The sequence below is a fragment of the Akebia trifoliata genome, chromosome 1, assembly GCF_017979445.1.
Source record: "Akebia trifoliata isolate Shusen 1 chromosome 1, ASM1797944v1, whole genome shotgun sequence".
NCBI classification, from domain to species: Eukaryota; Viridiplantae; Streptophyta; class Magnoliopsida; order Ranunculales; family Lardizabalaceae; genus Akebia; species Akebia trifoliata.
In genome coordinates, this window is record NC_141375.1 from 1,540,124 (window position 1) to 1,554,576 (window position 14,453).

The window sequence follows — 14,453 nt, forward strand, 5'->3', positions numbered from 1 at the left end:
TTTTTAATATTCTACTCAATAAAACCCAATAACTCTCATTTATGATTCAACTTGAGAAAAAGCAAACCCTAAACATGAAACCTAGATCATTAATAGGCCATGTCACCATCATAAATCCAAGCTCATCTCTAATCATAAATAGTCTATATTGGTAGAAATTTTATCTTGCCTTCCCCTATTTAGATAAGTTGTTTGGAAGCTTTAGCAAATTTTTTGAGTGAAAAATGATTTCTTTGATACCTAAGTAAACACAAGATATATAACTTATAAATAGTAGGTGATGTGACAACATTATAGCTTTTTTAGATCACAATTCTTTTTCACTTTTTGTAGACACCTAATTTTCGCATTTGCCTGATTAATCAACTCGTCAACCCGATCGTGACGGTTCCTAATGATGGATGAATATTTCAATGTTTTTTGTTGTTGTTAGATACGTTTTAAAATTTTGGATGAGGTATTTCAACCAAGCAAAACTTTAAAAACCATACTAGGCTAGGAAAATATGACCCAAAACATAAAAATTATCATTTTGAGACAAAAATAAGCTTTATGAGAAAAAATCATAAATAAATAAATAAATTATCTAACATTAAAACATCCCTAAAGTCTACATTACGATTAAGAAAATCCTTTCGAACAAATAAAACAGTAAATTAAAATCAAATAAACTGTTTCGTTAATTCTCACAAAATTCGACAAAATTACGAAAATACCCCTCATGGGGATCACAACCATTTCATGCCAAAAACTCATAAGTGACAAATCGATACTTCTATTGAATTTCTTATGAAAAAATGATTTCAAAATATCGAAAAAATGATCTCTCAACTCAAAAGTCCTCTTTAAGGGAAAAACAATAATTTTTCAATCCTAAAAATTTAAAATTTTCAAAATTAATAATTAAAATATTAATTAATGTAAAATGAAATATTAATAAATTAAATTAAAATTTTTAAACAAATAAAATCAATTAATTTCTCTTTTTTTTCAAATGAAAATAATATATATATATATATATAATATATATATATATATATATATATATATATATATATATATATATATATATATATATGTAACTATTTTGTGAGTTGTTAAAGAGTCTATGAATGCCTGAAGGGATAGTGCGTCATATCATCCGGAGTGGTGTACTATCCTGGGATGTACGGTAGGGACCACTAAGCTCATACGTGGTATGAGACGCATATGAGAGTAGAGTCACAACTGAAATCCAGGTTATTCCTCTCTATCTTTACCAATGAATTTGTAATGTAAAGGTGGTCGTATACGAATGGTTTGTATATTTGGGAATCTCATGCACGCCTGATAGGCATAGATAAAGATGATTAGTCAGTGATCACTAACAATCTATAATAGTCGAATGTTCTGACACATCGAAAAAAGACCCATTATTTACGGTTACGTCAAATGGCCAGCCTAAGCCGGATAAATAGTCCCACAAGTGTGATAAACAACGACCAGTCACAAAATCATGAATTATCACTTTATTATGAAACATCATGTCCTGACTGGGAACAATCTAGTCGTGAATCCCAACTCTCTAATTCCACAACTCCACCATTCTGTATAATGTATTTATTGCCTTATTTTGATGTATAAAATGAAATGCATGTTTAATGTTTCCATTTGATCAATTAGATTTGTATAAATAGAGAATGTTATAGTGAGTACTGTTGATCAATGTAATATAAATTTTAAAATGTTTAGTTGCTCATCACTGGTTATATGTACCAGTTAATCGTAGTTTCTTTTGTAAAATTTTACATATGTTAAAATGATTTAGTATGTTTATTCATTCATATTAAAAGAGATTATTGGCAGAAATTGTTTGCTTCCCTACTAGGTAACCATTATTACTCACCCTTTCCTTCTTCATTTTTTTAAGTTTCAGATCCGAAGTTTGACGAGGCAAGTGTAGAAAACAAGTGAGAATCATCTGGTATATCAGATAGACAATCAGAATCCGTCACTTGGTGAGTATTGGGGATATATCTCCTAGTGGTGTCGATTTTTCTAAAAGTGTTATAGATTTTGTTCTGAGCGTTGGGACTTTTGTTAGAGTGAGGAATATTTGTATAATCCTATATATAAATTTCTTTTTCCGTACTCTGATCTATCGTACGTTATTAGATGTATATAGGCTTCCTCTAACATTATATTTTATATGTATATATGCAGGATTAGAAAGGTTATTAAAAACAAGATAATATTGAAATAACATTAAAATGTCCCCTGCGATGTACATTTCAATGTTACTTCAACACAACTCTTTAAAAAATAATATAAATGTCCCTGATGTAAATGCTCAAGTAAAATTGTGAAGAACACCGTGGGGGGCATTGGTGTTCACAGAATGATAGATGTTTTTCTCGAGATCTCACTTGTATCTCATTGAAAAGTAGCTATTGTTCTAGCACATATCCACATCAGCCAATATTCCCAACAGTGTTACTTCAGCACGACTCATATAAATTTGGTGAAATATTAATTTTCCCATGTTATCTTACTATTTTAAAAGTAAATAAATAAATGATTAGTACAATGGTAAGAAATGTGATTTGGTAAATATTTTGGAATGTCTCCTGTCATGGAAATTCTCCCTCGTCATGTATAATAGGATATCTCCGGATTATTCTTGATTATTCTTGACTTACTAGATTAATCATGTAATCTTCTAGATTAGGATAGTTGAGACTTTCTAGATTATTCTTATAATATTCTAGATTAGGATAGTTGTGACTTTCTAGAATAGGATAATTGAGACTTTCTAGATTATCCTTGTAATACCTATAAATACCCTATTGGGGCATTTGTAATAACCATCTAAGAATTCTCAATCAAATAAGATCCTTACATGGTATCAGAGCCTCAAGGCTAACGCCACCCATTTTTTAATGCTAGCCGATCACACCTCCACCACAAAAATTTTCTTTCTAAGTCATGGCCTCCACTCCAACCACACCGTCATCTACCACCCCCCACCCCACCGTTATTAATCCTCTAGAAAACACCACACACCTCATTGCTATTAATGTTTCGGCACAAGCACCTCTAAAACTCACATCCACAAATTACACCGCATGGAGGCTCCAATTTCAAACGCTTCTCATCGGCTACGACTTACTCGGATTTATTGATGGAACAAAGCCATGTCCACCTTCCACCATCATGCAAAACGGTGTCTCATCACCCAATCCAGATTATCTCTTATGGATCCGTCAAGACCAACTCTTGCTCAACGCCATCATCGGTTCTCTCACACCGTCACTAATCCCATTCATTGCTACTGCAAAAACATCCTATGATGCTTGGACGACTCTTTCCAACACCTATGCTAAGCCGACTCGTGGTCGCATTCTCGGTCTCAAGAGTCGCCTCACCAACCCCGTCAAAGGTACTCAGTCTATCACTGAGTATATGCAAGGTATCAAAACCACTGTTGATGCATTAGCCCTTATGAACGTCTCGGTTGATTCTGAAGATCTCGTCATAAAAATTCTTAATGGCCTTGACGAGAACTATAAAGAACTCTCTAACGCTATTCAAGCACGAGAAACATCCATCTCTTTCGATGAGCTACATGAGAAACTGCTCAACCATGAAGCACAACTGGCGGCCAAAACAGATTCATCTTCTCCTATCCCTGCCACAGCTTTCCCTGCTACTCGGTCTTCCCCACAGAGTTATGCTTCATCGCCCCAACCATCGCGTGGTCTTCCCCGCTCCTTTAACCAACCTCGCGGTCAGTCAGCCCGATCGTCACATGTCTCCTTGACATCTCGGCCTCCATTTCCCGTCAACAATCAAGGACAATGCCCGTATCTCGTCGCTGCCAGTTGTGTGAACAACACGGCCATTCCGCAAAACGCTGTTCCATTTTCAAGCATATTCCATGGACTCCCACTGTCCAACAGTCATGTCCCCGGTCTCGTCCAGCCTATACGCCGCCAAGTGCTCACACGGCCACTCATCCATCAGCTTCGTCAACACCATCTGAATGGATCCTAGACTTGGGCGCCTCTCATCACGTCACTACTGATCTTGTGAACCTTTCGCTTCACTCTCCTTATGATGGTTTTGATGACATTGTCATTGGTAATGGGAAAGGCCTGGTCATCACTCATACTGGCTCCCTAAATTTACCCACTTCATCCTCATTATCCTTCCCAAATACTCTTTGTGTTCCAACTATGACAAAAAATCTTATCTCTGTCTCCCAATTATGTAATACTAACAATGTTGTTGTTGTCTTTTCCATGTCTGGCTTTCAGGTGAAGGATCGTCAAACGGGGGCCCTTCTTCTCCAAGGACCGCATAAGGACGGAGTTTATTATTGGCCGGTCACGATGGGCTCGTCAGCTCCACCACGTGCTCTCTTGTCTGTCACTTACTCCCTATCTTTGTGGCATTCCCGTCTTGGTCACCCATCCCACAAAATTATTCGTCATTTAGCCTCATCTAACGTTTTTTCTTTATCTTCCCGTCTTCTATCAAAATTTTCTTGTAATTCTTGCAAAATTAATAAAAGTCACAAGCTACCATTTTATGAATCTACCCTTTCATCTTCAACACCCCTTAAATTAATTTTTTCTGATGTGTGGTCTTCTCCTATTCTCTCCATTGATGGATTTAAGTACTATGTTGTTTTTGTTGACCACTTTACTAAGTACATATGGTTATATCCTCTAAGACGAAAAGCAGATGTTCTTGAAACCTTTGTCAAATTTAAGTCTCTTGTGGAAAACTACTTCAAAACTAAAATAGTTACCTTATACACAGACAACGGGGGAGAATATATTGCACTCCGTTCCTTTCTTGCATCTAGTGGGATTACACATCTCACAACACCTCTACATACTCCCGAACACAATGGCTTTTCAGAACGTCGACACCGTCATATTGTCGATACCGGTCTCACTCTCCTTCATCATGCGTCCATCCCTCTTACTTTTTGGCCCTTTGCTTTTGCCACAGCTACCTACCTCATCAACCGTATGCCTAAATACAATCTCTCCATGATGTCTTCATTTGAAAAATTGTTTGGTCATCCCCCTAACTTTCAAAAGCTTCGTGTCTTTGGTTGTCAGTGTTACCCATGGTTGCGTCCGTATACCGCTCATAAATTGGAACCTCGATCTCGTGCTTGTGTCTTTCTAGGCTACTCCTTAACACAAAGTGCATATATCTGCTATGATCAATCTTCTTCCAAAATATTTACTTCTCGTCATGTTGAGTTCGTCGAAGACGTTTTTCCATTTTTCATACCCGTCTCATCTGTCCCACCCTCGGGTTCTTCGTCATCTTCTTCTCTTTTCTTTAAAGCCCCGTCTACCTCACGTGGTGGTGCTGCCAGTTCGTCTCTCTTGCTCAATGATGAACCCTCATCCTCGGTCTCGCTCACAGCCTTCAATGATGATTCCTCACCATCGAGCTCTTCCTCTGTCTCTCCCATTCCCCCTATCACTTCCACCTTGCCCAGACCCGTCTCCAATAGCCACCCTATGCTCACCCGCTCCAAAAATAACATTCACAAGCCGAACCCCAAGTATTGCCTTATCTCTTCCCATCCACCTACTGACTCTGAGCCCACAAGTGTAACTCAAGCCCTTGCTAATCCACGATGGCGCTCTGATATGTCCACTGAGTTTGATGCCCTCCTTCGAAATGGTACGTGGGATCTTGTTCCTTCTAGTGGCTCGCAGAATATAGTTGGTTGTAAATGGGTGTTTCGAATCAAGCGCAATCCTGATGGATCTATTGACAAATACAAAGCTCGCCTTGTTGCCAAAGGTTTTCACCAACGACCCAGCACTGATTACTATGACACTTTTCAGCCCGGTTGTTAAGCCCACTACTGTTCGTCTTGTTCTGAGTCTGGCACTGTCACGCGGTTGGGCTCTTCGGGAACTTGACGTCAATAATGCTTTCCTTCATGGTCATTGTGGGGGAAATTCTGAAATAAGGACACGTGGCATGTTCCCTAAGCACGGAAGTATCTCCAGAGCTCGGATTTACCGATAGGTAAGCCCGGTAGATGAAATCCTCGGGTGTAATGGATGACTGAGCTCGGACCCAAGTCACCAATAAGTTAGGTAGTACGGGTAATTGCAGCATAGGTCGGCTGTGTGGGTCTGACATATGAGACAGTTGATTGACAGCATTAACAACTCACATCACCCCAGAGGTGACAGGGCAGTTGCAACAACTCCTGCAGCTGACATGTCAGGGAGTGAGCTAACTGCCCTAGGTCACCTCAAAGGTTGGCACAGGAACCAAACCAGAAAAAGGTCTATAAAAGGGAGAAGGCTATGGGTAAAAGGGGGTTCAATCTCTTCTTCTCTAAAAAGTTACTTAAAATATACTGATCAATTTGTCTAACTTGATCGTCGGAGTGGGCTGATTTGCAGGTCCGCCCGAGCTGAGAGAGAAGGAAAGTGTAGAGCAATTTCGTGCATCTATAATTTGACGTCGTCTGTGGGATACTTACAAGGAGAAAAACGACCAAGATGGGAAGAGCTAGAGGCAAAAATCGTGGAGAGCCATCAAACCCACTACCAGCAGACTCGCCCCCAAACGCGCCAGACCCAATGCTTGCAATGTATAACTTACTCACGGAGATGAGAGAGGAAATGCGCAGGGGGTTAGAGAAACAAAATGATGAGATAGTGAATATAAGGAGGGAAAACGAGGAGCTCAGGCAAAGGTTAGGCGAGCGCGCGGAAACTGAAGAAGGCCCAGGTGCAGAGCAGAGTAGCGATCATATCGTTCGAGCGGCAAGGACGGAGGTAGACTGGACCGAAGATTCAGCAGCAGTAAAAACGCAGCAAGGAAGCTCCGAAGTTAAAGAAACGATGACGAGGAGGGAAGTGGAGGAAATGCTCAGGAGAAGGGATGAGGAATTCACCCGAGGAAAGGATCCCGCACAAAAGGTGAGGAACGCAATTCGGGAACTCAAAGGGACACCATTCTCGTCGGCGATAATGAAGTCAGAGCCACCCAGATCGTTCCACATGCCAAAGTTTGAAACTTATGACGGAACACGAGATCCTATGGATCATATACTGCAGTACAGAAGTCAGATGGTGTTGTACCAGAACGACGATCCATTGCTCTGCAAGCTATTTCCGTCAACCTTGAGGCTCGGGGCCATGATGTGGTTCCAGGCCTTACTAGCTGGAACAATAACAAATTTTTCCGAGCTAGAGGAAACGTTTGTTGGGTAGTTTGTTCATCTGCGAAGGAAGAAGGTCGGAGTTAACACTCTATTCAACCTTCGACAAGAGCCCGGAGAGAGTATTAGATCGTTCGTAACTCGCTTTCGAACAAAAGCCCTGGATGTAGAAGGCATGGACGAGGCAACGGCCTACGCGGCGTATATCGCTGCGGTCATCCCGGGGACACGGTTGCATGAGTCCTTGATCAAGTCTGACCCGACTCGTCTGGAAGATCTGTATGCGAAGGTGGAAAAGTACATCCTGGTGGAAGAATCGGTAAAGGGCAGGAGACGAAGCGCTCAAACAGTGGCCAACAGTGAAGGGGGAATGGACGCTGCAAAGGTGCCGGCACACCTCGGAGGGGAAGGAAGCAAGAAAAGGCGGAGAGATTCAAACGAGCAGTCATGGTGGAAGAGAGGCCGGGTGTATACCCCGCTCAATGAGAAACTATCCGTGATACTGAGGCACATAAAGGGGGAACCCGATTTCGTTCAACCACCGCGGGGGTACAAGGGGAAATCCGGAAAACCATACTGCGAGTACCATGAGGCTGAGGATCACCCTACTGAGGACTGTTACAGGCTGCGCCATATCATCCAGGATATGATTGAAGCAGGGAAGCTCAAAGGTTATGTCTTCGCGGGAGGAAGAAGAAGAGGGGAGACTACCGAGAGAGCCGAACGAAAGCCCGAGCAAAGAAGGCCAACTAAAGGAGGGCATCGAGAGACGGAAGAGCGCAGGATAATTCATACCATCACAGGATTATTAGGGGCCGAAGTGCCGTCTAGGCGGGAGATTCGAGAGAAAGTGAAAAAGATCCGACATATGGTCGGGGTTAACAGTGTGGCATCAGGAGTATGGGCAGTTGGAATGACGAACCACGGAGCAGATCCCCGGGCGATTGTATTCACGGAGAGTGACCTGAGGGGGACAGCAGGGCCCCATCAGGACGCATTAGTAATCGCACTCCCAGTGGGAAACGTCGAGCTCCGTAGAATACTTGTGGATTCAGGAAGCGCGATGGACATTCTCTTCCTAAGCGCGACTAAGAGAATGGGGGTTTCAGGTAGTTTGGAGCCAACGCCGACCCTCGTCTATGGGTTCAACGGTGTTGTTAGCAGTTCGGTAGGAGAAATCACACTTCCAATCTCTGCAGGGTCCAAAGTGGTAATGACAAGATTCGTGGTAATAGATGCAGACTCGGCCTACAACGCAATCTTGGGGCGGAGGTGGATACACGAGATGAGAGCAGTCCCGTCAACCTATCATCAAGTTATTCGTTTCCCGGGTAAGGAAGGAATAATGGAAATCAGGGGAGATCAGGAGATGGCGCAGAGGTGTTTTCACTTGGCCTTGAAGCAAGACCGAGGCCCCGAGGCCGTCCCCCTGAAGAAGAGAAAGGTACTTCCAACTGTTAATGAAGCTTCGTAGCAATTACAGAAGCAACCGCAGCGGGTAACAGTTGAGGAAGTCGAAGCCGTGGACCTCGGCGGTGATGGAGGACAGCTAGTTAGTATTGGTACCACGATGTTGCAGGAGGAGAAGGCAGCACTGCTCCAACTTCTGAAGGCAAACAAGGACGTGTTCGCGTGGTCATTGGAGGACATGCCTGGAATAAACCCATCGGTGGCGTGTCATAGATTAAATGTCGATAAAAGCTTCTGACCTGTTAGACAGAAGTCGATGAGGCTGTCTCCGCGCCTTAGGCAGGGGGTAAATGAGGAAATCGAGAAGCTTTTGAAGGCCGGGTTTATCAGGGAGGTAGAGTACCCGGAATGGATAGCAAACATAGTGGTAGTACCGAAGAAGGATGGGAGGGTGAGAGTGTGCATTGACTTCACGAACCTGAATAAGGCGTGCCCAAAGGATAGTTTTCCGCTGCCAAGGATCGACAGGTTGGTCGATGCCACTGCTGGTCAGGAAGAATGTCATTTATGGACGGCTACTCAGGGTATAACCAGATCCCCCTAGCGGTGGAGGACCAGGAACGAACATCATTCATCATCGAGCAAGGATTGTTTTGTTTTAAGGTTATACCGTTCGGTTTGAGAAATGCCGGGGCAACTTACCAGAGACTCGTGATGAAAATGTTCGAAGGTTTGATCAGGAAGATCGTGGAGGTATATATCGACGATTTATTGGTAAAAAGCAAGCGAGCAGGGGACCATCTGGTAGACCTCAAGCAGACATTTGATCGACTGAGGAGTTTCAAAATGAAGTTGAATCCGAAGAAATGTGTCTTCGCCGTCTCCTCTGGAAATTCCTCGGGCACCTTATCACCAGGAGAGGCATCGAGGCAAACCCAGACCAGATCCGGGCGTTGGTAGAAATGCCGAGTCCCACTAGCCAGAAGCAGGTGTAGAAGTTGGCAGGGAGAATAGCTGCGCTGAACAGGTTTATCTCCAGGGTATCTGATCGATGCCGTCCGCTCTTCACGTTGTTGCAAAAGGAGAAGAATTTCGCCTGGGGTGTGGAATGCGAGGCAGCGTTCAACAATCTGAAGAGGTATTTAGGGCAGCCACCGATCCTTAGCTCTCCAGAAGAGGGAGACGAGTTGGGAATTTACCTGGCAACTAGTTCGTCATCAGTAAGCTTGATTCTCTTTAAAGTCGATATGGGACGGGAATACCCCATCTACTATGTCAGCAAAACGTTGGGCTTATCAGAGATGAAGTACACCAGGACGGAAAGGGTGGGGTTGTCACTCGTCTACTCAGCACACAAGCTCAGACCTTACTTCCTTTCACATCGCATCCGAGTTGTGACGGACACCCCGTTGAAAGAGATAATGCACAGAACCGAGAAGTCGAGGAGGATGGCGAGGTGGGCTGTAATCCTCGGCGAATACGACTTACAATTCGAGTCCCGGACAGCAATAAAGGGACATGTATTGGCAGATTTCCTTGCGGATTTCCCGGTTGAGGATCTGAACTGGGAAGAGTTGGAGAACGAAGACGAAGGGACGGAAGAAGTGGAGCTGTGGGACAAGCAGGCAGGATGGAGAATCTTCGTCGATGGGTCGTCGAATTACTCAGGCTCGGGGGTGGGAATAGTAATTGTAACACCGAGCAACGACAGACTGGAAAAGATAGTTAAGCTTGGGTATGGCGCATCAAATAATGAAGCTGAGTACGAGGCAGTCATCCACGGGCTGAGAATGGCAAGCGAGTTGAAAATCGACCGGGTAAAGCTATGTACCGACTCCCAACTTATAGCAAACCAGTGCAATGGGAAATTTGAAGCAAAGGACGAACGCATGGCGAGATACCTGATCTCAGTTAAGCGGGAGATTAAGAAGTTCGACCAAGTGGAGATATGCCAGATACCCAGGGATGTGAACAGGCACGCAGATTCGTTGGCTTACATTGCCTCAATGCTAGGAGAAACAGAAGGACGGTAATTACCGGTGGAATACCTGTCCAAAGTGAGCATCGAACAAGAGGAAAAGGAGTGCGCACGGGCTGGAAGAGCCTCGGGATGGATGGAAGAATTCACGCGGTATCTCCACTCAAAGGTTCTGCCAGCAGACAGAGGGGAAGCTAGAAAATTGCTTCGACAAGTCGGGAAATATACTCTCGTTGGGGAGGAACTATATAGGATGTCCTTCGGGGGACCACTCCTCAAATGCCTTACTAAGGAAGAGTCCGAGCTCATAATGGCAGAAATCCACGAGGGGATCTGCGGCAATCATTCGGGAGGACGGTCGCTCGCCAATAAGGTTATCAGTCAGGGCTATTTTTGGCCTAGAATGCAGGAAGACTGTAAGAAGTATGTAAGGGCCTGTGATCAATGCCAAAAACATGCCCCCATGCATCTGCAGCCCGCCAGCGAACTCCATCCCATGAAATCACCCTGGCCATTCTCGATATGGGGTATGGACATTGTTGGACCTCTGCCTCGGGAAAAGGGGGGTAAGCTGTTCATCCTAATAACTACAGATTATTTCACTAAATGGGTGGAAGCTGTGCCCCTCACGCGGATTAGGGAAGAGGAAGTCATCAAATTCACTTGGGAACACATCATAACGCGCTTTGGGATCCCTTATGCTTTGATCTCTGACAATGGAACGCAGTTCAAGGGCAACCGTGTGCAATCGTACTTCAAGGAATACGGAATCCGATCACTGCAATCGTCGCCAAGATATCCACAAGGAAATGGCCAAGCTGAAGCATCAAACAAGACAATCCTCGCGAACTTGAAGAAGAAGCTGACGGAACATAAGGGAAGATGGGTAGACGAGCTACACAGTGTCCTATGGGCATACCGGACCACGGAAAGAAGGGCAACAGGTTTCATGCTGTTCGCACTAGCCTATGGAACGGAAGCCGTTATTCCAACCGAGATACAGGTTCCTACTACGAGGACGCAAGTGACCGAGATAGAGTTTAATCACGAAATGATGGCTCGGAATTTGGATTGGTTGGATGAGACGCGAGAAAGGGTCATAGAGAGATTGGCACGGTACCAACAGGTGTTGAAGAGGTCTTATGACCGGAAGGTACGTCGTAGGGAGTTCAAAATCGGCGATATGGTGTTACGAAAGGTATTTTCTAACACCAAGGAAATCAATAGTGGGAAGCTTGGCTGTAACTGGGAAGGCCCATACATCGTGCGCAAAGTCGGGGGAACATGCGTGTACTACTTGGAGACCCCGACAGGGGAGGAAATTCAATCACCATGGAATGTATTCAATTTAAAGAAATATTATCAATAAGGTCATCTTTGCGCCCATGCCTGCTACCTAAGGGAAAGCCTTGGTCCCACCACGGGGACCAAGCCCAACTGAGGAGTTGGTCGGAGGGGAAAAGCCTTGGTCCCACCACGGGGGCCAAGCCCAGCTGAGGAGCTGGACTAAGGAAAAACTTGGCCCCTCCACAGGAGCCGAGCCCAACTGAGGAGTTGGTCAGAAGGGAAAAGCCTTGGTCCCACCACGGGGGCCAAGCCCAGCTGAGGAGCTGGACTAAGGGAAAGCCTCGACCCCTCCACAGGAGCCGAGCCCAACTGAGGAGTTGGTCGGAAGGGAAAAGCCTTGGTCCCACCACGGGGACCAAGCCCAGCTGAGGAGCTGGACTAAGGGAAAGCCTTGGCCCCTCCACAGGAGCCGAGCCCAACTGAGGAGTTGGTTGGAAGGGAAAAGCATTGGTCCCACCACAGGGACCAAGCCCAACTGAGGATTTGGACTAAGGACAAAGCCTCGATTCCTCAACAGTAGCTGAGCCTAGCTGAGGAATTCGTTTGAAACTAAAAACCTGGTCCATATTAAGGAGTCTGATTCAGAGTCAGACTCCCGATTCTTCGCTGGCATCAATCCCATGCTAAAATGCCAAGATCAAGGCAAGATCTCTGTCTTGAACAAATGACGATCCTAAGAGTTAGGTATAATTAATTATCTCGGGTTTTTTTTTAAGCAATATGCCTTAATTTAAAAGTAGAAAAGAGAAAGCAAAAAAAAATGGAAGGCACAGTTGACACGAAAAATATATGTTTATATACTTCCATCGGGATTACATGTGAAGTTACAAAATTGTGCTACAAAGAAGGAAAAAGGAAAACTATTCATCCGCTTCAATCGCTACCACGGCATCTTCGGGGGCTTGGATGTCAACTGGTGCAACTGGGGCTTCGAGACTCGGCTCGGGAGCAGCGGTTGGTGTAGCTTCTGGGATCACCTCCGGCCTCTTTGCAGCGGCCTCGGCTTTCCGTAGCTTTGCCTTTAGCTTATTATAAGCTGCCTCCCAGGCTTCCTCTGAAGAGTCCAGCTGGGCCTGGAGAGAGTTGAGCTGATCTTGAAGTGCTCTCTCCTGTTCTGCCTCCTTCGCCTTCACCAGCTCTTCCAGGGAAGAGATCTTCCCCTCCGCCAGAGCTAGCTTGTCTTTATTCTGCTCCAGCTCGGATAGTGCGCTATCCAAGCTTGATTGGAGCTTCTGGGAATTGGCCGCAGCCGCATCCCTTTCAGCCTGTAGCTGAAGAAGGCGACCTTCCGCGGACCGAAGGCTGTCCACGGAAGCATCACGGGATTCCACGAGCTTGGCCACGGCGTGTTGCGCCTGGTAAGGAAGAAGAAAAAGAGTTAGACGGAGGGACGAACATGAAATAAGTATCGAATCAAGAGAAATAAAAAGATGAAGAGCTTACCACTGCCAAGGCTCGGAAGGCATCGTTCTAGAATTTCGCCGAGTCACCGGCGAAACTCTTGCGGACCTTCTCCACGTCCCGCGGGAGCGCGGACGCGTCGAAGATCGCCCTTGCTATGGCCGGGTCGGACAAAGCAGAGTCCCTGTTCGACACCGGCCTACCCCTAACTGTGGGTTGGATTACCCAAGGGGAAGGAGGCGCACCCCCCCTCTGCGCCGATCCAGCCGAGGACCCCTGGGATGGCTCGGCAGGATGGCAGGTCCCCTCGGGAACCTGAGGAGGGGGCAGTTGGAGCACCGGGGCTGGAGAGCGGGGCCCCCTTCTTAACCTCTTCAGAAGAGGTTGGTGATCTTCCTCTTCTTCCTCCTCAGGATCTGCGCGTCCTACCCCGGGAGTCACAGCGGTTAATGTGGGAGGGATTTCAACAACCTCCTCCTCTGAATCGGAGCCGAGAACTGGTGGGGGGCGTTTGGATTGCAGGGCCATTTCGGTTGGGCAGATGGACGGAGGAAGAAAGGCCGTGGCTTGATTGTATAAGTCAGGATTGGAGAAAAGATGTGTGATCACCACGGAATCTCCTGGAAACTTGTCCTTGGACGGACCTGCATAAGTCGGACGTTACAAAGTCAGTCCCTGGACAAGGGAATAGAAAAGAGCGAGAGGAGAAACACTTGGTAGCACTCACCGTGGGTGTTGAAGGAGGAGTAGGCCAGAGAGGGGAGCTCTTCACCTGGGGCACTCTCCCACCTACCGGACAACTGTATCGGGAACAAGAACTACTCCTTGTCCGAGTCGGGTAACTCGACCAAGGAAGGCTTCCCTCTCCTCTTCGATAGATAGAAGAAGCCCGGCCGGTTCGGGCACTTCTTCAGAGCAAATTGGGCCCTGATGTCCTAGAGCCCTAGCTGGAGGCCGTCCTCCAGCCTGCTGTTCATATGCTCAAAGGCGCTAATGAGTCGGAAGAAATTTCCGCTCATTTGGCCGGGAGCCCTTCGATAGAAATTCAGAACCTCCCGAGTCAGCCTACTTAGAGGGACTCTGAGGCCTGCTCTAAACTGGCCCCAATGTACCACTGTGGTA

The 14,453-nt window shown here is 45.6% G+C and overlaps 1 protein-coding gene across 1 annotated transcript; it reads left to right on the forward strand.

Annotated features, from left to right (window-relative positions):
* Positions 1–7,370: 7,370 nt before the first annotated feature.
* On the forward strand, positions 7,371–8,903 carry LOC147410297 (uncharacterized). The gene is made up of 2 exons (XM_086450668.1): positions 7,371–8,639; positions 8,682–8,903. Exons 1-2 carry the CDS (start codon positions 7,371–7,373, stop codon positions 8,901–8,903), a joined length of 1,491 nt encoding a protein of 496 aa, XP_086306794.1.
* Positions 8,904–14,453: the final 5,550 nt, after the last annotated feature.

What these genes read in the sequence shown, in the direction of transcription:
- LOC147410297 (XM_086450668.1), top strand. Translation starts at nt 7,371, where the DNA reads ATGGACGAGGCAACGGCCTACGCGGCGTATATCGCTGCGGTCATCCCG. An exon ending in TCCCCCTGAAGAAGAGAAAG is followed by an intron (nt 8,640 to 8,681) that starts GTACTTCCAACT and finishes CAATTACAGAAG; the next exon opens with CAACCGCAGCGGGTAACAGT.